Source organism: Melanotaenia boesemani, chromosome 12 (genome assembly GCF_017639745.1).
Source record: "Melanotaenia boesemani isolate fMelBoe1 chromosome 12, fMelBoe1.pri, whole genome shotgun sequence".
Classification (NCBI taxonomy): domain Eukaryota; kingdom Metazoa; phylum Chordata; class Actinopteri; order Atheriniformes; family Melanotaeniidae; genus Melanotaenia; species Melanotaenia boesemani.
This window is the reverse complement of record NC_055693.1, coordinates 32955650-32982779: the sequence shown is the minus strand read 5'-3', so window position 1 is coordinate 32982779 and position 27130 is coordinate 32955650. Positions and strand designations below refer to the sequence as shown.

General features: G+C 38.9%; 1 protein-coding gene across 1 annotated transcript; it reads left to right on the top strand.

The window, feature by feature from the left end:
• On the top strand, nt 1-27130 carry crfb2 (cytokine receptor family member b2). The gene is made up of 8 exons (XM_042001170.1): nt 1-213; nt 314-490; nt 2977-3106; nt 14701-14867; nt 19156-19286; nt 20713-20872; nt 22753-22868; nt 25885-27130. Exons 2-8 carry the CDS (start codon nt 412-414, stop codon nt 26467-26469), a joined length of 1368 nt encoding a protein of 455 aa, XP_041857104.1. The 5' UTR covers nt 1-213; nt 314-411; the 3' UTR covers nt 26470-27130.

Here is a 27130-nt window from a genome sequence, read left to right as displayed (position 1 = left end):
AGGGGTACCGTTCATACGCTATCACCACCCAGCAGATGGACTATTTCAGGAACTTCTATTCTTAAAGACTATGGCCGAACACAGGCAGGTTTCTGTGGACAGTAATTCACTATGTCAACATACAAGTACGTGTTGGCATCATTTTGTACCCTCTGATTGACAAGGACCCTCCATAATAACAGTTTACAGATCGATGCTACTCCGACACTTCCGGTGAGTATATGAAAACCAAAACAAAAGAAAGAAGTAAATAAGTCAAATAATGACTATTCATCTTCAGATTAGGTTTGACTGATGTTTATTTATTTATTAGGTTTGTCAAGAATACTGAAATGAACGTGACCACCAGCCAGACTGCAGGTTACTTAACGAAAGTGAAATAAAGTTTGGTCACAGCTTGAAGGTGGGGTGATGGAGGCCCACGGAGTGGGCTTCTCCGACATGACAGCGTGGTTCTGGATTCTTACGTGGCTTCCTCTGGTTCTACCTGGTGAGTACAGGGTTTTAATCACAACGACGCTGAAGCTAGCTTCCGAATCACAGCTCCCAAATCAAAGGACATCTCTACGGAATGTATGGGAAACTAGACCACACTAGACCTGCTCCCGATCAAAAACTACAATACTTAGACCATTAACATCCTGACTGAAATACTCTACACAGTGCACCGACTCATTAAAACACGGTTTCTGACTTGTGAAACCCAGTGACAGAGCTGCAGAACTTTTCAGTAATCCTTGGAGTGAGATTTGGAGCAACCAGCCAAAATTTTGACGAAAACATGGCAGCAAGACATAAGACTCATTTTGACTCATTTTGTGCAGGTTTAATAATAAAATATAGCACTCAGGGGTAACAAAATCTAAAAAAAAGTACCAACATTCTTCAGAGTACCAACAGAAAGTTTAAAATGAAACGGGAACCAACTCAACTACACAAAGGAAGGGACACTGAGACAAGACAGAAGAAGAATCATTTCTCTACATCCATGTGCCTTGTCAAACTGGCTTTTGGCCTTTTTTGAGGCCTAAATTAACAGATGATGGATGTGGTGAGACAGTACGAAAATGATTACAGCATGTGGAAGGTGATGGACCTGCTGCTGGGTCTGAGACTCCGGATCATCTGGTTCACGCTGTTAATCTTTGCCAGTACCGGTGTTACAATGTTAAAGTGGTGCTTTAAGGTTCAGTATGATTGATTCGCAATAAGCCAGTTGCTAGGATACACCAACAAACTCATTAGTCAGGTTTAGTATTGTACCTCCTGTCTTACTGCGAACTTATTCTACTCTGTATCTTAGGAGATGCAGGCTGGACAGCTTTCTGATCCATCCATCCATTTTTTATACCACTTAGTCCAGTTCAGGGTTGAGGGGAAGCTGGAGCCAATCCCAGCAACTAGCAGGCGAGAGGCAGGTACACCTGGACAGGTGGCCAGTCCATCATAGGGCTACTTTCTGAGTCATGTCACCCTCTTATTTTTAATGCACTGAATGAAGTAATAATTATAAAACTGCCCCTTCACCGTTTTCCAGGTTATATATTTTATAAGGTATTAAATCTGATTAAAAAGCACCAACAGTAGGAAATATAATAACTTGTTTTATTTTGTTAATTTAAAAAATGATAGTAGATCTTTCGTTTTCAACATTACAGACTTAAGGGTGTGGTGCATTCAGTTTATCAGGTAACACAATGTCAGGAGCATCTTCATAATCCAGAAATTACAAGGAATCCATTGTTACCAAATATGTCATGATCAGTGAAAAAGGACCAACCCTCTGTGTCTGGTAACGAACCAGATTTCTCTGTTCTGTCCCATCAACTATTGATTCCTCTGACAGAAGAAAAGTCCATCCAGAACCTCCTTTCATGTCCCTGATTTCAGCCGTCAGTATGGGATCAAACCTTCCCTAAGGAAAGAGTTCATTTTGTTCAGAGAGGAACTGAGAAAATGGTTACTCTAAATTCTACCTAGAAATGTGTGAGTGTGTTTGTCTCTCTGTGTTGCCCTGCGATGGACTGGTAACCTGTCCAGGTCGTACCCTGCCCCTCGCCTGTTAATGCTGGGACAGTCTCCAGCTTCCCTCTGACCCTAAACTGGACGAAGCAGTATAGAAAAATAAATAAATGAATCTACATTCAACTAACCAGCATTTAATGTACTTCTATATATTGTTCTGCATCATCACTACCATGTTTTAAACTGATTTTGATGAAGAAACTGATAAATCTGACGATCTGGATAAAAACACAAAGGTCTCATTTGTGCCCCCATTTTCGCCTCCATGTCCCGTCGTCATAACGGACATGATGGATGTATTGGGCTTGTCATGCTGTGCATGCGTTAAAAATATCAACACGATTAATAAATTAGTTACCGCTGTTAATGTGCTATTTTTGACAGCCCTAATAATAATAATACATTTTATTTGAAAAGCAGCTTTCAAGCACACAAGAACAGTTAAAAAGAACAAGAATCACGCATAAAATTCAAGGATAAAAACACAAGATAAATGAGAAAAAAGCAAAACTGCAGCGTAAATGGAGCTATGTGGGATAGGCCGTTTTGAACAGGTAACTTTTGAGTCTGGATTTGAAAAGAGGAAGCGAGGTCATATTTCTGACAACTGGAGGTAAATAACTCCAGAGCAGCTGAAAGTCCTGCTTCCCATAGCGGCGAGGAAGTGAGAGCCCTCTCACAGGAAGATAAAGAGAAGAGGAGGATCTAAGAGAACAGGATGGAGTGTTGATCTGAACCAAGCTGGATAGATAAGGAGGGGACAGGTGGTGGATGGCCTTGAATGCACACAGAAGGGTTGTGAAGTTGAACCGATGTTTAACTGGAAGCCAGTGACGCTGCTGCGTATTAGGTGTGATGTGGTGGACCAGCTTACGGAGGGATTTATGAACACTTTATAACTTTTGTTAAGTTTAATGTTCTGATTGTTTTAATTTTCTTTTTGTATTCCAGCTTTGAGTCAGCTCCCAGTGCCCACCAATGTTACCCTGAACTCCAACCAGCTCAGCTATATTCTGAAATGGGAACCTGGACCAGGTACACCCACAGGAACTTACTACCATGTCAGCGTTGGAACAGAGAGGTGGGTTTTCATGCTTTTTTATGTTTACACCAGTGATCCATATAACTAATAATCCATAAACAAAAGGCAATGTAAAACCAATAATAAAAATAAAACAGTAATCCATGTTAAACCAATAATCCACATAAAACCAAGTGAAAACATACTAATTATTATAGGATACCTTGTCTCTGTATCAGTACAGAGGGCTGTCGTCCTGGCAGTGCTTCTAAGCGTTTGTGTCGGGACGACGTCCCCCTAAGTCTTGATGTAGAAATTTACATACATATATGTAGCTGAATATGGTGGAATATAGTAAAATAAAAAAACTTCTCATATTGAAACAGTAACATTACAACATGTGTGGTTTTAAACTGTACACTGCCATCAGTGAGATTATAAATGTGGTTTTAATGGAAGTCAGTGAAGGTGTCCATCTGACTATATAAACAGTAGTGGGAGTTATCATGGTGGTTGGGAGGGTTGGTCTGGAGAGGGGGGACCTGTGGACATGTCCTTGTCCTTGGGATAGCCTTGGTGTTGAATTGGCGTGGCCCGCGGCGGTTTTGCCTGGGGCGGTCAGGTTCCTGGGCGGGGCTCTGCCTCCCTTGGATCTTTGGGGTTCCTGCCCTCCGTGTGGCCTGCACCGCGCCGCCCGCTGGGCCTGCTCGGTGCCCCTGCCCCGTCGTGCCGAGGGCTCCTGTCTGGGGGCCCCTCTGCTCCGGGCTGCTCTCTCTGCTTTGGCTGTCCTGGGCTTGGTGCTCTGTGGACCTGCTGGGCCTTTGGGGCCTCGGGTCTCCCCCTGATGCTTCGGGGTGCGGCATTCCATCTGCTTCCAACTAGATGTTGCTGATGTTTGTGTGTTTTTACGTCTGAGAGCCATTAAACTCCCAGCTCCGAACTTTAGATCAATGCTCAATCACCTGTTTGGATGTCATGTGTTGACTCTGATGTAGGATAGAAACGTGCACGTTTACCTGTACATTTCTGTTTAAGGGTCAACGTAGATCAAATCAGATAACATCCTACCCTTTGACACATAGAGTGTGTCTCAAACCGCGCACTTACATGAGTGCACTGGAAGGTAGTGCGTGGTGCGCACTAAGCACTGCCTTCTGTAGTGCACACTATCGTGGGTAAGTCCTGATCCAAATTGAGCACTAACGTTTTGCACTTTCCGGTAGTGACGTACCAGCTTACCAATGCCGCGTTAATATACTTTTTTTTCCTTCCAAAATCACGTTAACATACGTGTTTGCATGTCATCATACTTTTATGCTATTAAATTATCGTATAAGATAGCTGTCAAAAAGACGTATGCATGATTCTAAGATTTGTAGTCGTATTTTTGTGTTAATAAAAGTTTTGTGCACAAATCAAGGCTGTCATATATGTGCGTCTGGTCAATTTTGTGGATTAGGAGTTGTTTTATGTGAGTATGAATCTTAAAGCTGTGAGTGCAAAATCTTGTGAATACAACTCCAATTTCTACGAAGACAAAGTCTCCTATTCTGTGTGGACACGAATTCACGTTTTTGGGTACGAGTAGAAAAGTATTCAGATGACGTCACAAGGGAGGAGTAATCGATCTGCCGATTGTACAAAACACAACAAGCTCCAATTTCAAAGATGGCTGAAGAAATTGCAGCGGGAGGAGCTACCGGCTCAAGTGAAGCATCACAGGTAAGATGTTCAAGCGGTCTTTATTTATATATTAAAGAAAAACATACTATTTTCAATAATATTCTTTGATTTAAAGACGTACTGCTATAGTTTGCCATGTCGGGTAGTGCTAGCATTAGAAGCTGGCTTGTGCTATTAGCATTGATGTAGCGTGGAAACTATAAAATGTTTATTCTTAGACAATGTCGATTGAAATGCGACTTTTATGGATTTATTAATTACGCTATTTAGTCGATCAGTCTGTCCTCGCCAATCCTCTTTTCCATTTACCCCACTCCCTTCGTCCACCTTTTTTTTTTATTCCACTCCTGCGTTGTTCAGAAGCTGAGGATAAATCAATCCATGTACCGGTGAATAACCGTATTTATTATATATGTCATGATATGCATATTTATGTAATCTTCTCTGCCATAAACACGATATTGCGGGGGTTGCGGGGGCGTTTGAGTGACGTGACCTGGGACGCCGATGGAGTGAAGAGACTTAATTCCTCCCAGTAGAAAGTTGCAATGGATTGTCATTTTTGTAAACAGTATAACACGACTTGCGGAGCACCGTTGCTAGGGACGCCAATGCCCCTAGCAACGGTGCTCCGCTGGTTGATCAGATGACAAAGATGATGCTCAGGGAGGAAATATGCCAGATATTTGCCCTATGAGGTTTTACGCGGTACTTAACCAACTTCAGAGTAATAGTGATGGTTAAAGAAATCCATTGCAACTTTCTACTGGGAGGAATTAAGTCTCTTCACTCCATCGGCGTCCCAGGTCACGTCACTCAAACGCCCCCGCAACCCCCGCAATATCGTGTTTATGGCAGAGAAGATTACATAAATATGCATATCATGACATATATAATAAATACGGTTATTCACCGGTACATGGATTGATTTATCCTCAGCTTCTGAACAACGCAGGAGTGGAATAAAAAAAAAAGGCGGGCGAAGGGAGTGGGGTAAATGGAAAAGAGGATTGGCGAGGACAGACTGATCGACTAAATAGCGTAATTAATAAATCCATAAAAGTCGCATTTCAATCGACATTGTCTAAGAATAAACATTTTATAGTTTCCACGCTACATCAATGCTAATAGCACAAGCCAGCTTCTAATGCTAGCACTACCCGACATGGCAAACTATAGCAGTACGTCTTTAAATCAAAGAATATTATTGAAAATAGTATGTTTTTCTTTAATATATAAATAAAGACCGCTTGAACATCTTACCTGTGATGCTTCACTTGAGCCGGTAGCTCCTCCCGCTGCAATTTCTTCAGCCATCTTTGAAATTGGAGCTTGTTGTGTTTTGTACAATCGGCAGATCGATTACTCCTCCCTTGTGACGTCATCTGAATACTTTTCTACTCGTACCCAAAAACGTGAATTCGTGTCCACACAGAATAGGAGACTTTGTCTTCGTAGAAATTGGAGTTGTATTCACAAGATTTTGCACTCACAGCTTTAAGATTCATACTCACATAAAACAACTCCTAATCCACAAAATTGACCAGACGCACATATATGACAGCCTTGATTTGTGCACAAAACTTTTATTAACACAAAAATACGACTACAAATCTTAGAATCATGCATACGTCTTTTTGACAGCTATCTTATACGATATTAAATGCCTTTTAAAAGGCCTCATTAGTGTAACAAAGAACCGTGGCCTCCACTGTATTAATCTATCTCAGTAGATAACAATAGAAACCATCAGCACACGTTCATGTGTCTTTGCATGTCTCCCCCATACTTGTTAGTATAAAGTGCAATTTAAAACACTAATAAACAGCTTTTAAATAAGCAAAGATATCTTAACTGAATTAAAGTACGTTACATTATACATGTGTTTTCATTGGTGTTTACACTGATACCTTCACGTCTGCAACAGGAAACCGATTATACTAGAAACCATCATTTAAAATATAATATGCAGTAATGAAGACGCTAAAACAGGGATGCTGAAAACATTTTATTTAAACTTTTTATTAAAACATTTCTCTCTTGCCGCCTCCTCTTCTCCACAGCAGCGTCCTAGCCCGCAGATGGTAAATGCCTCAGTGCCACTGCTGGCTCGGTAGTTTGATGCCAAAGTGACCTACGGTGAACACAGAATGGCAGTTTATATAAAAGCAAACATTATTATGTACTTTATGGGTACTTTGCAGACGCTTATCTAAAGTGATGTACAATCAGCTACGGCTTCGTCAGCGGTACCAACGAAACGGGCCGGTTCTCTAAACCAGCGGTGTTTCCTAATCAGTTTTCAGATTAAGGACCATTTCATTTACGCCAGAGACCCCGCAGTGTTTTATCTGGAGGTTCAACAATCATGAATAAACATACGGAACCTATAGCATTAATCATTTTAACACTTATAGCCCATCTACATCCGCGAAATCGGCTATAAAACTGCTAAAATTTACGTGGCTAACTCTACTGCAGCCTCCAACAAATGATCAGATCCATAACTGTCATCAGGGATAGAAGAGATAAGAAGCATGCTGCAGTTTATAATAGAATTTTGATCAAATATCTTCATACTTACAACAGTTGAAAATACCCTCCGCCTGCATCGGTACCGCTGAGTCGGTGGCTGCCAGCTCTGAAAAACTGGTTGAAAGTCCCTCCCCTTCCGCTACGTCAGCAAGATGGCGTCCGTTTAGTGCGTGTAGTGTCCATCGTTTCGCACTAGATTTTTGGCCGAGTTTAGGGCAGCATCCGGGTACTTTCAGTGCACTGAGTTTTTACTGAAATTTCTGTGTCAGCGCACTAAGCACTTAAATGTAGTGTCCGAAGTATAGAAGTGCGCGGTTTGGGACACACCCATAGTCTAAATCAGTGTTTCTTAATCCAGGTCCTCAGGACCCCCTGCCCTGCATGGTTTAGAAGTAACCCTGCTTTGACATAGCTGAAGTAAATGAATGGCTGCAAAGAACTAGATCAGGAAGTTCATTAGTTTGAATCAGGTGTGTTGGAGTAGGAATGCGTCCCGAGGACCTAGACTGAGAAACATTGGTCTAAACTGTGTGTCAACTTAGCAAAACATCTGGAAACACCTAACACACTCCCACATCAGTTGGTGTATTTTCAGACTGTAACACATTGCTACACAAATCTGTTTGGTTGTCTTGCACACATGCATCAACTCCAAGGACACACACAGTCTAATTAAGCTTGTTAGAAAATGTGTAATTCATACATGGAATGTAAGCCAGAACAAATATTAGCATTTCTAAACACACTAGCTTCCACTCATCTCATTCACAGTATTCTAGGAAAAAAAACTTTTTTTTTTATTGCATCGTATGTTAGTTTCTGTAGGTTAGAAACGTACAGTATGAGGACGGCGACCCAGGACAAGGTTTGAAACGGACGTCGCTATTTCCGCACGTTAGGGAGCATAAATGGGCCTTAAAAGTAAACCAAGCACCACAAGGGAAGGAAGGGAAAACCATTGTTTACGGTTAGAAAAAGCCTGTAAAAAGAAAAATCGGCTCTATAGGAAATTGATCACACACAGAACAAAGGATAAAGGGGGGAAAGTACAAAAAATATAACAACAAATTGACAACTATTGTGAGTACACACACAAAAACCCAAACTATTATGATCAGCTGCTGCTAACACACAAAAACAACATTGAGGGTACCTGGAGGGGCTGAATGGTATGACAAAAAATTGTAGTAAAAATCATTTTTGTAAATAATAACAATTCAGTTTTTTGAACATACTGAGGAAATTGCTAATTAGTTGAACGGTTTATTTTGTGAATGTAGGATTAAAATTAGGAAGGAAAATTAGTGATGTAGACCATAATTATGATTTTGCATTCAACTGTAACAATTCAATGGTCCTTGCTGGGGTTTGTGAGAGCGATGAATTAGAAGTGGTTCAAACGTTTAGGAGTAAAAAAAGTACAGATGCTAATACTATTGATATTTCACTTATAAAGGAAGTAATGGGCTTTGTCCTCAAACCATTTACTTGTATATGTAATAAATCCCTTCAAACAGGTATTTTTATACTTTTATATGATGAAAATGGCCAAGCTGGTCCCAATATACAAAAAGTGGTGACAAACATATTTAACAAATTACAGACGTGTCTTTGCTACCTCAGTTTTTCAAAACTACTTGAAAGTGTTTATAAAATCATCCAATCTATTTACAGAGTTATTGAGTGACCATCAATATGAGTTTAGGATCAACATCCTTAGCAGTGATGGAAGAAGTTATTTAAAAATAGATTTCAGTATGTTAGATTTAATAATAGTGTCACATTTTAGAAAAGTAACTTGTGGTGTTCCACAAGGTTCGGTACTCAGACCTAAGTTATTTATACTTTCTTTGAATGGTATTTATACAGTATTTAATACGTTGAAATTTATTACATTTGCAGATGACACAAATGTTCTTTGTTTAGGACCAAATATTAAAGAATTTTTGACAACAGTAGAAAAGGAGTTGATCGGGTTAAAAAAAAGGTTTAATATCACCAAGTTATTAAATGAAAATAAAACTAAATTAATGGTTAATGGTGGTGTTAGGTTGAATTGTGAAATTCAGTTAGTCCAAAATGTGGTGGAAATTGAAAAAGTGTGTGAAACAAAACTTCTAGGAATAATTTTAGATCATAAATTCAGTTGGAAGTCACATAGAGAAAATATAAAATGGAAATTATAAAACTATCGTTTACAAAATAAGTGATTTTTCTTTTAATAAGAAATGTCTGCATACATTGTTTTTTTCCACGTATAATGCCAAATATGTCATATTGTGTTGAGGTTTGGGGATAAATATTGATCCTATAATTAAACTCCAGGAAAGCTGTCGGAATAATAAATAAAGTTTCCTATCATGAAACCACTCATAAATTATTTATAACAATTCTTGCACCTTAAAATTCATATATGTTGTATACTTTTAAAACATTAGAAACCTTTTTTAAATAAGGAATAAAAGTCTTCCCACCTGTATTCAACAGATTTTTAAATTAAGAGAAAAAATATGATTTCAGAGGGTTGGGTGTCTTTGAACGCGGTCATGTGAGAACTAATGTTAAATACAGACATGTTTCATATTTGGGAGTTATACTATAGAACAAACTAGGTGATGATTTGAAATTGTAGAGTTTCCAAAAAACATTATGAGGTAAAATAATAAAGAATTACATTGAAAATAATTCACATGTGAAATGATTAAGAACAATAATTTAGAGTAGGTTTTATGTTTTATTTTTTCTCTTTGTACATATTCTGGGTTATTTTGTGGATCGTACAGGATAGACAAAATTAGGCCTTGTCTTCAGCCTTTTCCTTTTTCTGTTACAGAGCTTGTAAGTATTTTTTATTTTGTTTTATTTTATTTTATTTTATTTTGTGCAAGCATGTACTAAAAACTTTGAATGTTCATTATTCAAGTTTTGTAATGTTGATTGTAACCGAGGTAAACCATTCATTCAGTCATGAATGAGGATCTTTTTGTTTACAAGGGTGGGTGGTTCGGGTGTTTTGGAGATTTTGTTTTTAAAACACTTTAGTGGCTTTGCATGAGTTTGGGTGGAAGTATTATTTTCCCACCGCTGCACGGAATCCCAGGATTATTTAGACTTTGAAATCCAACTAAATTTCCATTAATCATGCATCTGTTATCATCCTAAATGCTCAGCAGTGCTTTTTTTTGTTACAGGTTCTTCTTGTTTGCAAATGAGTATCAATAAGATATCAATGGATCTCCACCCATTAAGTAATAGGTTCATTTCCTCCAGGTACCTCTTTGTGTTAATTTTATGCTGCACTTATCTAGTTTTATTGCCTAAATGACAACAACTGAGAAATAGTTTCTATCTAATCTAATAGTTTATCTGCATTATAGTTCATTTGCTGTATTATTGTTTAAGTAATTTAAGTTAACTAATTTCCATAGAGTTGCATATAGTCACAGTCAAGAGGATTTGTATCAACCAAAGCAAAAACAACATGCATGTTAAAGCAGTTGTGGCTAATTTTCTTTTGTCTTCAGTGTTCATGACTGTTATCCTAAAGAGCCAGATTGACTATTTAATTTACTAATGAGCCATAATAGCAGATTAATAACAAAGAAAATGATTTCATCATCATATTTGAGTGTGACTGCTATGATCCTCTATAATTTCCTTTGTGTCACATTATGGTTTACACGTGAGAACACTGGTGCAGCCTGGAGGCCAAAATGGAAAGCCGTTTCAAATTTGACTTTTGTTCAATATAAATAAAAGATATCAAGATTTACAAAAACCCAACTTGAGCCAAATGTGGGCAAAATAAACAGAATGAAAAACCATCAGGACCCAGAGACACAGCTGTTTCAGTGCAAGCCACACACATCCTTAAAGTTCCCAGGAAGGGAGGAAACTGCAGCCTGTGCCTCTCACAACCATAAGAGCGACTAAACAAACACAACCAGGGAACAGGTAGAAAAATCTAACTCTCACGTCTTCAGGTATAGAAATGAGACAAATACCCATCATGTACATCAGATCCTGGACCAGCATTAAACAGTTCAATCTTAACCGAGCTGTCAATCAGAGCATCAATAACCGAGGAAATGTTGCTGCCGCCAGTTCACTAAACATGTTAAAAAACATGGTTAGTAAGCAAGCTTTAGGAAATATTGAAATGTTTACATTGTGGAGCAGATATAGCCTGTGTTTCCATCGTGTGGGTGTGTCCGTGTGTGTGTTTGTTACATGGCTGTAAACTTGTCTTATGTGCAGACATGGTCTAGGACTGAAGTTTCCTTCTCTATACTTTTAGCGCCATTTCTTCGTAAAAAGGTTGTAGGATCTATTTAACTTCTAGTATATTAACAATGTGTTGGAGAAAACCTTGAAAAATGCACAAGTAGTAGTAAAAAAAAAAAAAACAGGTACTTCTTCCCACTATTCTAACTAAGCAGGTACTACTCCTTCCCACATGTACTGTTCCCACCTACTTTTTGTTTACCTCTTCTTAAGATCTTCTCCTGCGTGTCCGTTCAATGGAGGATGGATGACAAAACTACTTCTCTTCAGTTAACAATTTATTGATTACAATAAGGAACATTTCTCTTCCAAAGCCACCACTCAAACAACATCGTATAGAGCATCAGATAAGGGCGGGTAGAAGATTTTTTCATTTCATTTAATTTATTAAGATCCCCGTTAGTTACTGAAACATCATTCTTCCTGGGGTCTCCTCTATATTACATTACACATTTTGTTATTTACATAAGTTTATACACCATGCACAACCACCCACATACAAAAACATATATATATATATATATATATATATATATATATATATATATATATATATATATATATATACTGGTGCTGGGCTCATTAACGGGTTAATCGTGCGTTAACGCAACAATTAATTAACGGCGTAAATTGTTTTAATCGCGCATTAATTTCTTTTTGTTTCTTTCTTTTTTCTTTATCTGGCCGCTGGCTTTGATGACAGAAACATGGCGTCCATGTCTCTCTTCCCTGCTGCAGCGGTGCGTCTGATGTAATCAGGAGAGAGTGGGTTTATTAGAACGAAAAGACGTTTTCTGTCTGGAACTCAAGAAAGAAGAAGAACCAACGTTTCTCTTTGTCTGTCTAAACCCATGCAGATGGCAGAACATTGTGATCTTTGGACGGGAAACTGCTCCTAAAAGACAATGACAAGCTATTTATTTATTTATTTATTCATTAAATGCGGTTTTAATTTAAGCAACACAGCAAAGGTAAGGACAGCAAATTTTATTTCCATTCTTAGGTTTTAAAATAAAGAAAAACATAAAACCTTTATAAAAAGAGGATAGACAGACTTTCTTCTAAGGGATGTAGATATTTGTGGAAAATGATGTAAAAGAAAAAAAAAAGTCCCTGGTTTCCAACCTAATTACAGAATAGATAGATTTAAAAAAAAATATATTTTAGCCACGTATTTAGAGGCGTGTGGAAGGTCCAGAGAGACACTTGCAGCTCCAGAGTCGCAGGTTGGAGACCCCTGATGTTAGTAAACCAAAACTTACTGCATTTTCTTTATATAGCCGTAGGCCTTCTTTTAAAGGAAAGAGACATTTTGCTCATAACAATGCAATTAATCGCAGCATGTCATGCGATTAATCGCAATTAAAAATTTTAATCGTTGCCCAGCACTAATATATGCATAAACATACACACACAAATATGAATAATATATATATACACACACATACATATATATATATACACAACAGCTAAAAAAAAAAGAAAAAAAAAGAAAACACCATTTATATTTACCGAACAATAGTTCTTTTAAAATAGTCACTAGACATATATTATCTATACTCTTTCATTATTATGTCTGCTGTGTAAACAAAAAAAGTTTAAGTTTCTTTTGAAAACATTTTCTATTATTTTCCAGTAGCAGGAATCCTGGCAGTCCATTCCATGCAACCATGGCCCGATAAAACACTGCTCTCTGAAACCGATTTGTTCTACTTAGAGGCAGAGCACACCTCGTTCCACTGGTTTGTCTCATGCAATAACTGTGTTGATCAGCAAAAAATGACAGTTTCTTATAAATAACTTCAGGACTTTTCGTTAATATAATATTATGAGTAAATGATAATAAAAAATACTTAAATCTGTATTTTACAGTTAACCTTGCCAAATTACTGGTTGTATTAGTTCTGTATGGACAACCCAAAACAATTCGTGCTGCTTTATTCTGTGCAACTTGCAGTTTATGTAAATTATTTTCATTAGTACCTGACCAAACAACTGATGTATAATCTAAATAAGATAACACTAATGATTAACTTATCGTTTGGTTAGCTGCTGGGGAAGGAATTTCTTGCAATATCTGATTATTCCCTTTACCCCAACCCATCTTTTGCAATATATTATTTCTCTGGCTGTTCCAAGACATTTTACTATCCACAATTACACCCAATAAATTTGCTTCTTCTACTTGTTGGATCACATTATTTCCTATGGTTAAATGCAATGTTGGTGACTCCTTAAGAAAATATTTTGCCCCAACTACCATACATTTAGTTTAACCTACACTGATAACTAATTTATTCTCAGTCATCCATTGTTCAACTAAATTCAGCTCCTTGTTTAACATAGTATCAAGGTGACTTACATTTTTTGCTGATAACCATAATGTTGTGTCATCTGCATATATTGCCATGGTTGCATGTTTCAGTACAAGTGGAAAATCATTTGTAAGGACAGAAAATAAAAGTGGACCTAAACAACTGCCCTGGGGCACCCCACAACTAATCTTTTCCACCTCAGAATAGCTACCATTAAAATAAACTGTGTACTCGCGATTACTAAGATCGCTTTCAGTCCATTTAACAGCAGATGGTTCAAATCCATAACAAACGAACTTATTTAATAAGATACTATGATCTAAAACATCAAAGGCTACACTTAAGTCCAATAATACGGATCCTACCAGATTCTTCTCATCAGTGTCCTGTAGCCAATGATCAGTAATCTGAGTGTTTGCTGTAGTTGTGGAATGACCCATCTTATAAGCATGTTGATATATTGTGTTTAACCCATTCAACTCAAAATACTCTTGTATTTGATCATACACAATTTTTTCCATAATAAGATGGGGATTTTTTTTTTTATTATTGCTGGGTCTGACTCTTTTTCACAATGGACGAGTTGAGATTCACGACCTGTGAAGAGCTTCAAGACAGGATGTCTCATACAGAGACAGTAGGAGGAAATAAAGGAAGAGGGTTAATAGTTATCCCACAGTGTGTTTCTGAGAAGAGATACACAGGAGAGATAACAACACTTTTATTCAGTGGTTAAAAACATTTGAAAAACAGATACAATAATCTGTACCTTTGTTGAACACAAACATCTTCTGTGTCATTCAACTTACAAAATATTTTATGTTTGTCTGTGTGAAGGGGAACTTCCGATGTGCCGGTGTCTGGCTGCGAGCATGTTCAGCCTCCACTGATCTGCAATATGACCGAGGCCTTCTCAGACTGGAGGGAACGCTACATCACCAAGGTCACAGCTCACCTCGGATCTCTGCAGTCAGAGGCAGCCACCACAGGATTCAAACCCATCGGTAAGTAACACTGGTGCACATGGAAAAAGCTGAAATACAAAGGATAGATTACGGCTATGATTCTTTAACCAATCCACAAAGTTAACCTACTTGTTAACCCATTGAAGAGAGAGAGATGAGTAACTTTACAAACACAATCTCATCTGGAAGTTTTCAGTATTAAGGATACTAATAGAGTGATACCCACATCTGTCTTCTCAGAATATTTACCTACAGTGTGATAACTGTTTCTTTATTATCAGCTGTTAGGAAATAGGGGTCAAACTTCACATCAGAGCTAGCTCAAATATGTGAAAGTGGAGCTGGAAGAAATGGCTGAAGAAATCAAAATTGCCCTTTTTTTACAGCAAATGTCTTTCTTTTTTTTTTTTCTTAAAAACATCCTTCAAATGACAGCAATGACATAAAACAAGTTTAGTTTTACTTTAATCATTCCGGATGCAGAAACTATAACTTTATAGTCCACTTCTCTTGAACTAAAGCTGGAGCTCTTTCGCTGAATTCAAGCTAAATCACTTCTCAACTAGAGCTGGAACACTTCTCCAGGAGGTAGGGGGTGAAGGTGTGACAGCTCCAGCCAGTCTCAGCCAGGTAGCAGCAAGGAGAGCATGGTGGCAGTAGAATGATGGTCTGGCTGCTGTGTTGTGCCCAATACATTTGCTTTGCCAAGGGGAGATTTATGGATATAAGGCTCCTCTTGATAATCTGATTTATCTGTTTATTTAGTTCAACCTATTTTATTTATTTCGAATTATGGACTTTATCTAATCTTGCTGGACCAGACCAGAGGGGACAGAAATAAAGGAGGACAGTGAAGAGATATAACAAAGGAAAGTGCAGTAGAGAAGAGACAAAGATACATCAGATGGCAACAACCCTTTAATCCACACTAACAAAAAACAACCAACTGCTACACCTGTACAGAAACACAGAGACTTTTACAGGAAAACAAAGCTGACAATCATCAGGAGCTCCTAAACCTAGGGCCCCAAAAGCCCAGAAGTGCTCTCCCCCAAAGCAGAGTGCACCCACCACACCCAGGAGGAACAGACGACCAGACGGCGTGGGCCAGAACCCACCCAATGTTCCAGCCGCGCACCCGGGGTACCAGGGTACCATCAACCACTCCCTCTTCCTCTCTTTACCCACCCCTACCCCACTACACCCACTCACCCTTCCTCCTGCCCCCACTGTTAATGCTGGTAAGGTGGATTTATGGTCATACGGCGTCTGTGTCTGCATAACCGCCGTAGGCTTGGCATAGCTCCACAGAGGCTTAACGCGCACCTCTTCCAGAGCTGACGTGCACCCTGCTTCGCAGACGGTTACGCGGAGGTTCTCCCTTGTGATTGGTCCGTTTGGGATCACTTGTTGCCGGATATCAGGATCTTCTCGCTGAATTTGTGTGGTAACCACCGTTTTTAAAAACAGTAACCAGTGGATCAAGTTGATGAACGGTTGATCAAATTATTTCTTCGTTTTCTTCCACAAGCTAATGAAGACACTGAACCATACTGGACGCCATTGTTGTTTTAAAACAGAAAATACCTACCGAACTGAAATGAACCATCAAAATAACTCCGTCCTGGTGAGTTTACCGACTGATCCCACTCCTGCTGCCACCTTCAGGTTAGGAGGAGAAACTGCAACACAACACCAAAACTATGGTACCCCCTACGCTGGAATGCGAAAGCAAACTCAACAGTGTCAGCTACGCCATAAACGACCGCACTCAGACGTTGCGCGAGCATAAATCTGACTTTAATGTCACCCAAGTCACCTAGTAGGCACAGTGTGGGGTTTGCAGGAATATTAGATTTGAGCCATGTTGACAGGTCTTCACACACCTGAAGCCCGAACCTGCAGACAGGTGTGCAGGACCACAAGGATGGATGTAGTTGTCGATCATGTTGTCAGTACAGTGTGAGCAGATATTTGGTTGTGAGAGACCCATCCTAAACATTCTTTATCCTGTATAATAAGTTCTATGAAAATTTGAATTGTATTAATTGCATATTTGAATTCTTGTTTTTTAAAGGTGTTTAAACATATTTGTGACCATTTATTTTTATTCAAATTATTGGATAAGTCAGCCTCCTATTTTGAAATTGGAAGAGATCTTGAATTTTCTGGCTTAGATAATAGTCTATATATTATTTATAATAGCTTTGGGGCATTGAGATTCAAGAATTCTGCTAACCTGATAGGTAGCTGCAAGTTTAACTGGTTATGATAAATTTGTTTTACATATAATGGATTTAAGCTGGTGGTGTTCTAAAAAATTAGTGGTACTTATTCCATATTGTGAAGTGAGTATATCAAATGACAAGGAGTTTCCATTTTCTATTATATGTTCTGTTTTATTCCTTTATTTTTACATTGAGTGAAGTTAAACTTTTTTTTTTTTTTTGCCAGATGTCAGGGTTGTTCCAGATGGGTGGAAGCTTACATGGAATAAGTAAAGACTTGGTTATTTTTAGAAATTCCCACTAAGCCACTAAAGAGGAGCTGATATTAATGCTTTTAAAACACTTATGTGGTTTGAAGGCTGAGCTGATGAAGGGCAGGTCAGAGATGACTAGATCCTCACAATGCTTGCTCTAAACTAACCGTGGTTCATCCAGACCGCTCTGTTTAAGCCACTGCAGCTTCTATATTGCATATATTGCAGCTTGTTAGTTATGAAACATTGATTAAAGTTTTTCAAATTCACCTCTATGTCCTCTATTGTAAAGTTTTTAGACTGATACGTGATGGCTTGTTTTTCCAAAGAAATTTCTATATGTGTTAAGTCCAGTGACTAAAACCAGCTGGGGGATGGTTTATGGGTATCTTTGAAAACAGGTAGTTGACTTTAGGACTCTAGGTAGAACCATCATTTTAGATACATTCAGCCCATTGTCATGTGGGACCTGTGTAGAAAAGGGTCAGTGATTTTCTCTTTCTGGGAGTCACCATTGAGGAGAAAATTACCTGAAACAAGAACACCACACAGTTAGTAAAAAGGGCACAAAAAAGACTCCACTTCCTAAGAATCTTCAGGAAAAACAACATCAGCCAGAGACTGCTTGTGTCTTTTTAAGAAAATAAGTAGGGCTGCAACTATTCTGGTGGTCGATTAGTCACCGACTATTAAAACGACTAGTTGACCAATTGGATTACGTATCTCATAATTATTAAATGGATCTTATGTCAGTTTCAGCTTTGAAATCTTGCATGAGGTTGTTATGTAAGTCCGAGGTGCCACTTTTTTAAGTGTTCGAGCATTGCAGACGTACTTCCGTGGTACACAAGGTCCGCTCTACAAATCTCACATGTATTTAATTTTTTTTGTAAGTTTAGCGTGAAGTTATTTCAGACTTTTGACGTCCTCTGTCTGGCGGACTTTAAGACACCGACTCCTGGTGGATGGTGGTTGAGCGCCTTGCATGGCAGCTTCCACCATCAGTGTGATGGGTGAATGTGACGTGCATGTAAAGATAAAAGCGCTATATAAGTACAGACAATGGCAAACAGGAAAGAACTCCAGAGGGTGACCAAAACAGCAGATGTCATTGAGTGCCCTCTACCCACACTGGAGGACCTTCATGGCTGTTATTGGCATCCAGGCCACTTCCTGTTTGAGCTACTGCCATCAGGCAGATGGCACAGGGCCGTCAAAATCAGGACAAATAGACTGAAAAACAGCTTCTTTTCAACTCCTGTCTGATCCATAAATACCTCTTTATTGTAACCTGTACAATATCCACCTTGAGCAATATCCAGTCTGTGCAAAATATACTGTGAACACTACCGTCGTTGCACCCACTTCCTTTTTATATGTATGAGTTTTTATATGTTTATATTGTGTTTTATGCAGTTTTTATAGCATTTATAATATGTACAAGTGCATCTTACTTTTCGTTGTACTCATTGCAATGACAATAAAGCGAATCTGAATCTGAATGTTAGTCTTTTAACTGCACATAATAGTCTTAGTTCATTTAAACTTTCTTTAAATGTCTGTGATCTCAGATTTATGTCAGGTCTCAGATTTTTTCTATTTAATTTCACACATATTTTTCATTTATTTACAATTTATCAGATTTATTTTAGATTTATTTTGGTTTTAGTTTAATTTTTCTCAAAATAATTTTGTCCGGTTTATTTGAGATTTCTGTCAGATTTATCTCAGGTTTCGCTCATTTATTTAACTTTTGTGTCAGATTTATTTCCAATTTATCTCAGATTTGTTTGAGATTTATGTTACTTTTATCTCAGATTTATGTCATATTGATTTATGTCCCAGATCACCTGGACCTACCAGGGGTGAAGGTCACACCCTGCGGCAGAGACCTGTGTGTTGACCTCCAGCCTCCTCTTGGACATAATTTGAGTTACGAACTTCAGATCAGGAGCACCGATAAAGACAAAGCACAGGTACAACATAATGCTTTTTTTAAAAGTTTTTTTTTAAAGAAAGAAAGAAAGAAAGAAAAATCTGCAATATACACATGTATGAAATTAACTAAAAAATGCTTTATTTATAACTATACTTGGCCAAGTCAACCACTTTAGCAGATAACTTAGCATTGTTATCATGGAGAGTGGAGCAAAGCTTCTCAGTCTCCTCAACGTGCTGGCTCAGGTCATCAGATGATAGCTCAAGAAAAGCCAGATGCTGACTTAGGCCTGTTGCGATAATAAATTTTGCTGTGCGAAAAATTTTCTCAGAAATTATTGCGATAAGCGATAATATTGTGCAAAGTGGTTTCATTTTAAGACCATTTTCAACTAATATAATGACAATGCCATAATAATGCAAATACACCCTTTCAAAGAACAATAAACTTTCATTTCTAAAGAACCTTTTACACTGGAACTGGAAGAAATTTAAAATAACAATAATTAGAACAGACTCTCAGTCTCATTAACAATGAATAAAAACCAAACACAATAAAGTCTCTGTTCTGTAAACAAAATTGCCCTTCAAAAAATATATAAAAAGGTATTAAACATGGGGCTCAGACAGGAAAATGTGTGGTAAAACTGCCAGTTAGTACCATTTTTTTAAAAAAACTAGGAAAAAAATATACTGCGCATCGTTGCTGTTTGTGAAGCTGAAATGTCTCCCTCATCGCTTCATGTCAGACTGATCTATGAGCAGTGAATGAACCACGCTGCTGCGACGCCGCGCTGCTGCAGCACCGCGATGTTGCTGCGACGCGATGTTGCTGCGACGCGATGCCGCGCTTTGTCACACACGCCGGGACACCGGCCCAAAAGTAATGTGACCCACTGGGAATCCTCCCAAACCTCTCGATTAGCCGACATTGCTCTTGATGTGTGCTTCACCACCGTCTCTCGCTGTTGAGTACGACACGAGAGAGATCACTCCGCAAGAAACGAGAGCGTTCAGTCGAGATACTCCATACTGAAACCTGTTGCCATACACAGTCTACGGTAAAGTAAGATGCGACAGGCCTACGCTGACCATGGTCCTCTACAGTATCATGGATGTCGTCTAACTTAGCCTCCATGGCACTGAAGAAAGTTTTAAACTCGGCTGCTAGCGCGTTGCGGTGTTCTCCAAGTAGCTTGGAGAAATAACATCAAGCGTGAGGTTGGGAGGTGAATCTTTGTTTTTTGAGCAATTACCACCTTTGGAGCTCATTTTTGCTGTAGCACAGTTTAAGTATGGTTGCCAAAAGTTATGGCTTGATAAAGACTGGAAGTATTTTAAAATGTGTATTGGCTCTCAACCTACTCCTGTGCCATTCGTTCACCCAGAAGTTTTCTTAAAAAGCTTCCTAACTTTGAACTGAAAATAATTCTTGTGTGGTGTCTCTTGGGTCTTTGTGTCCAGTTTCTCAAGGACGTCAGATTCCAGGGAAGAGAGACTCTAAAGGATCTGGCTCCTGGTAGACAGTACTGTGTCTCAATCCGATTCGCAGACAGCCTGGAGAACAAGATGTCCAACTTTAGCCACCCTGTTTGTGCTTTCACCTCTGGCTTGTTTCCTACAGGTACAGTTTTATGAAGCATGTTTCTCCTACCGCTGCATTTTCCCCTCGTCTTTTATTGTGGTGTTCTGAAGCTGGTTTGCATATTTACTACCTCAATAGCTTTTTCTCATTTTTTTAAATAAATAAATTTCTTTTTCAAATTTTCTACTTCCAGCTCCATTTCCACTTATTTTCTTAAATTTAAATACAAATTTATAGTGCACATAAAAACAGGTGAGTATAATTTGAGGAGATCAGTTGTTTCAGTTTCTCATCGTTGTAAATGTAAGCTATATTACAGCCAACAAAGGTGATATATATAGAGGTCAGGTCAGCTAAGTACATGGAAGCTAAACAATCTGTTTTCAGCTTTAAGAAACATTATTTGTCAGCAGTTATGTTACTTTTCTTTACCATAAATCCCCCCTCGTGTCTAAAACTGATCCGAACATCATCAGGGGTCGATGAGCTGCTAAGATGTTGGACTTTAGTAAGCAAAACACCAGGTAGCTGCTAAATGAAACTACCATGTAGGTGAAAGCAATGCTGATGTTTCTAGGACCAGAATGACAGCATGTGGACAATTTCCTGCATCTTAATCTGTATCCTAAAAGAAACAAACAATTACCAGCAAGCAGCCAGTACAAAGCTTTCTGTTGATGTGGTGGTGTGTTTAAAAATCTCATTTTCAATAATATTTTATTAATAATTTCAGTATGTGTAGAAAATGTAATACTAGTAATCAGTAACGTGACAGAGAAGTGCTGTTGATGTTTGTCCTGAGATGAACTTGTATGTAAACAATTTTTGTTTCTATCAATTAATCAGTTATTTGTTAGGTAAGTTGATCAATGTAACAATTGTTTTTTCTGATTTGTTGACTAAAACTGGATGGATGGATCTTTATACTTTCCTACCAGCAGCTTTTCATTCCCATTTAACCAATGAAAAAGTCCGATTATAACTCTTTTGAGGATCTTAGTGTTTTTGCTCCAACAAGGCGATCTCAAGTTTTTCTCCAGAAACTTTGATTTCCATTTAAATCCTTAAGTGACAATTGAAATTGAATGCTTTCTCTTTTTCTCGCGGTCAGTATAGACAAATGAAATACGCTCAAGTTAAATTTGTCTCTAAATAGCAAAAACAACTACTGCAGATTAGAAATAAACAGTTTTGTTTTCATATGTCTGCTAGAGAAGGACCACAGAGCCTGAGAGAAGACATTTGCATGGAAAACTAATATTTGAAAAGTTGAACTGATGAGCCACCTTATCGTAGTGGAGAAGTTTGCGCGTCCTGAAGATCCTAGGAGCTATGTCGGAGGCTTTATGCCTCCAGGTTCAATGATCTTTGTGCTTTTCTCATCTAACTTGGTGCAGTTGTAGTCAGTGTGTTGCTGAATGCATGCATAGACATCTTTATGCATAGAATAATTTCCGTTGAGAAGTTTTCCACTGTGTAAATAAAAAAAAAACAATTAGGCAAGGATAAAAATTAAATCTTTTCCTTTCGTTTATCACAATTTGCTCAGACATATGAACATTCGCAATTTTTCTGTCACTGGGATTATATTCAGTGGGGTCTTAGCTATACAATGAGACCAGGATTATGCATATTGACCGTATAATTAGAGCGTTATTGTTGATTTAATTTGGGTAGGTCTGTTCAGGCGAACCACACCTCCAAAACCCCTAACAGGTTAAAAGGAAAACTTAATTTATTGATAGGGTTTTAACATTTGAAGTTTTATGTATTGACATACATTTTCTTGGCCTTTGGTGGTCATTATACTATTATTATTATTATTATCAGGTTGATCCATTAACATTGTTAATTTTCTCTTGGCAGGATTTTAAAGGAAGTGTCTTGATTTATTAGTGAATAATATATTGTCTCTACAGACCCGGTGATCTCTGCTGCTGCATGCTCATTGGTGGTAGCTGCAGTAGTATTTTTGGTCCTGTTGGTCTCTACTGGTTATATCCAACTGAAAAAGAGGCAAATGCCATCAGTTCTGGTAAGTTACAAATAAATACTGAAGCACTTTAATGTTGTTTTGATATGAAATGGTGGAAAACAGGTTTTATTGTATTTTTTAGTACAGCCAGCCGTTATTTGTGGTTTTAAAATATGGCTAATCACATTTATCCTACCACCCATTTTCTTGCCACATATTTGGGTTCGGGTCACGGGGGTAACTGCCTTAGCAAGGAAGTCCAGACTTCCCTCTCCTTGGCTACATTTGCCAACTTGTCATCCAGATGTGTTCCCAGGCCAACCGGGAAATGTAATCCCTCCAGTGTGTCCTGGATCTTCCCTGGGGTCTCTTCTAAGTGGGATGTGCTTGGATTACCTCACCAGGAGGCAACCTGACTAGATGCCTCAGCCACCTAATCTAGCGCCTCTTGATGTGGAGGAGCAGCGACTCTACCTTGAGCCCCTCCCAGATGATCGAGCCTCTAAGTGAGGGCCTGGTCACTCTGCAGAGGAAACTCATTCCGACCGTTTGTATTCGTGATCTGGTTCTTTCAGTCAATACCCACAGCTTGTGGCCATAGGTGGTGGAAGGAACATATATCGACAGCTAAATCGAGAGCTTTGCCTTTTAACTCAGCTCGTTCTTCACCACGACAGACCGATGCAGCGTCTGCATCAGTGCCAATGCCGCACCGATCCGCCTGTCCTTCTCCAGCTCCATCCTTCCCTCACTCGTGAACAAGACCCGAGATATGTGAACTCCTCCACTTGGGGCAGGACCTCATTCCCGACCCGGAGATGATCCTTTTTTGTGTGAAGACCATGGTCTGGGACTTGGAGGTGCTGATTCTTATCCCAACCATTTTACACTTGGCTGCGATTCGCTTCAGTGAGAGTTAGAGATTATGGTTCCTCCCAATCACACCCCTCAGTGAGACCCGTCTCATTGTCATTGTTATATCACATAAAGGATGTTAACCAGGGCCATGTTTGGGATTCTTTTCTTCAGTAACTCCTCATCGATATGATCTGATACTACAACCCACAAACAATGGCAAAAATAATTAATATATTGAAAGAAACGCAACACTTGTCCATTCCACTTTCACTCTGATGAATAGTTTTGTATTATCTAATTTAATATAACATATATCTGGTGTTTTATCAGATCGTCAAACAGAAACTGGTTGAGAAACTGTTCTGTGAAGATGTCACATGATCCTACGTGGTGATCAGAAATCAACATTAGTAGCCGGTGTGCCTTACTGATGTTGATGAAGGGAAATGTGAGACAGCTGGACTGAATAAGAAGGAAAAGCTTGAAGCTTTTGACACTGTGGTAATAACGGTATGGTATTATATGTTTCACCAAGACGTGGCTGCAGGAGAGTATTGCACATGCCACGGCCTCTCCACCCTGATGATGACCTAGCTCCCTGTATTTTTAGAGTCAGGAATTTGACCTAGTTCCCTGTAATTTAGGAGTTAGGTGTTGGACCTGGCTTTCTCTTGCCTTCCCGTTGCAGCTCTTGTGTAGCACTGCATTGCTAGTTGCCTGATTTTCTATATCTTGGCTAGTTCCTGGCACATTTTTATAAGTAACCTTTGCTGACAGAGGAAGGACATTTTTTCAGTATCGCTGAACTCTGTCATGTGATAAGTTGTATTATATTCTCTCACACTTTAACCATCAACACCATGTACAGGACTGGAGAGTCTGAGATGTAGTCCTTAGGTTTTCTTCACAGTCTGAACCCACTGAGACATCCGCTTGTGGGACTGTGTTGAATGTGTTTGTGGAAACATTCTCTCTAGAACGATGGACTTAAGATAGTTTGGAAATGATCTTTGTGGGGAAGTTACGACCCCCGGTTGCTGATTCAGGACTGTTACAGACCGATGCAGGGCTTCGGTTAGAAAGCTGACGAGTCGTCCAAGAAGATTTGACACTTTACTTGAGAGCAGGCAGATACAGAATTACAGCCGTACGCATGCAGGTGAACAGCATGTACAGGCAGCAGGGACAGGCAATGGATGGCAGAGAAAAGCTGGATAAACAGGGTAGGCTGTTTTAGGCAGTTTCTGGAACACAACAGAAAGGGGATGTACTGGTCACAATCTCTTATCACGTAACAGGTTATTGACTGGTTAACATCATTACGACACACAACGTAGGAAGTACGCGGAACCGGAAGTTAGCGGCTACGGTACATAGCTAACGGCTAATCCACAACATAACGTCGGCTGCAACTCACATATACACGAGTGTAAACATGTACCCGACTAAACAACATTAGTAGTCATAACAGGTCATATTCATGCCCCACTTTCTTTGGATATGAACATAACTTACATCATCAAGGACTGCATTAAGGCGCTGAACACATCGTATGAACTACGCGGAGAACCTGAAGCGGGACTACTCTAACTAGTACAATTTAACACTCTTCCTTCAGAATAAGAACACAAGTCCATCACTTGGAGAATTCACAACAATCTTATTACCCTTCCCAGATTGCTGGATAGCAAAACCTGCTTCTCTAAGGTCTTTGCTGGTGTTGTTTCTCATTGGCATTATGTTAATACATACTTTAGTGATCCAGACCAGAAAACATTTTTTTTGTAGATATAATCATGCTTGCTGATAATGAAGTGTTCCTAACCTTTGGATTTCTATGGAAGCTGTAAGATGTAAATCATCTAAGGTTATTTGTAAAACATTTAAATAACCAGATGTTTTTAAAATGGATCCTTTTCTGTCAATTTTTAGAAGTTATATTTTTTTCTTTTATTATCATATCAGCACATTCACATTGATTATTATGCTAATGGCACCTGTAGGTATTCACTTTTCAGTTGTTTAAAATGCACAATGGAGGATAGAAACGGCTTGAATTTGTAACCAGAAAATGTTTGTCATAAAACGTCTCAGATTTTGTTTCCATTGCCAAATCATTTAATTCACATTGTCATTTTTCAGTTGGACAGAATTAATCAGACTGATTGGTAAAAGATTTGAATGTTTCTTTTTTTTCTCATCTTTCCTTGTGTATTAGTTAACCATCGAGCACGTAGAAGAGGTCCTAGTCATCACATCCTGTGCTGTGTCTTCCTTTCTGAATGTTTGGCCAACATCTACCGCAGCCGAGGAGAAGCCTTGCAGATTGTCTTCATCAGATGAGAGTGATCAAGACTGTACAACAGAAAGCGTTGGTAAGACCAGTAAGAGAGCTTACCAACAACGGATAGACACTTACCTCCACAACTCATCTTCATCCTTGTCGGTGTCTTCTTCCTCCTCGAACCAGCTGTCGGACGTCTTTGACTCACAATCCAAAGCACAGGTTTTAACTGAAAGTGTTGAAATAGGCAGTTTAACTAGAGGCCAATTTCAGGAAGGTGAAGTAGAGCATGAAATCACGATTGAGGCCGGCCAGGATGTAAACCTCTACACATTGACCTTTGGCAGGCAAAAGGAGGTGAAGTCGCTCCACGACACACCACAGGTGGACTGTCTGGATAGTTCAGATGATATTACGCCAGTCGCATCCTCACAAACTGCAACAGACTGGTGTGTTGAAGAGGAGCAAGAAATGGACACAAGTTCTGGATACATGGGGCGCCCACATGCTGACGACTGATAGAACTTCAAAAGAGCTGCTGTTCAAACACAGACTGAAGCTGCACATGACATTAAATCAACGCTGTCTAGAGAACATTGTCTTACAGAACTGACTTCACATGCTGGGGAAAACAATGTGAGAAACTTCTGCTCATTCCTTTCATTTGAGTCAAATTCAAATCCTGGAAACATTTTTTTGGAACAGAAATATAGTCATTTTTAATGTGGGCATATTCCAAAGTAGCTTTTCAAAATACAGTTTAAGAAAAAATTCATGCCATGCTGGTCTTTTGTGGTATTCCTTAGATTAGGGGTTTTCAAACTTTTTTAAGCCACGACCCCCAAAATAAAATGTATTGGTGTTCGCGACCCCCACACCCACACGACAACTTAGTGATGAACTGTGTGATGTGTCAGACGGGTCCTCTTGTAGCATCCTTTAAATGTAAGGCTGGAATCGGTCCAAATCTTCACAAATAAGAAGGAAAAAGTAGTTTTTGGTGGTTCACTGCTTTGACAAGGCATCTACAAACCCAAAATCAGCTTCTTTCACGACAGTGAAGTCAAATTCAGATTTTTAATATGTGTACTAACTTTGTTTATTCATTATTCTGTTAAAAATGATGTGCTAATTTCAAAGATGTATCCCTTCATTAATGGTTTAATTTTGACAGCCCTGG

What these genes read in the sequence shown, in the direction of transcription:
- crfb2 (XM_042001170.1), top strand. Translation starts at nt 412, where the DNA reads ATGGAGGCCCACGGAGTGGGCTTCTCCGACATGACAGCGTGGTTCTGG. An exon ending in CCGATAAAGACAAAGCACAG is followed by an intron (nt 19,287 to 20,712) that starts GTACAACATAAT and finishes CTTTGTGTCCAG; the next exon opens with TTTCTCAAGGACGTCAGATT. An exon ending in GGCAAATGCCATCAGTTCTG is followed by an intron (nt 22,869 to 25,884) that starts GTAAGTTACAAA and finishes CTTGTGTATTAG; the next exon opens with TTAACCATCGAGCACGTAGA.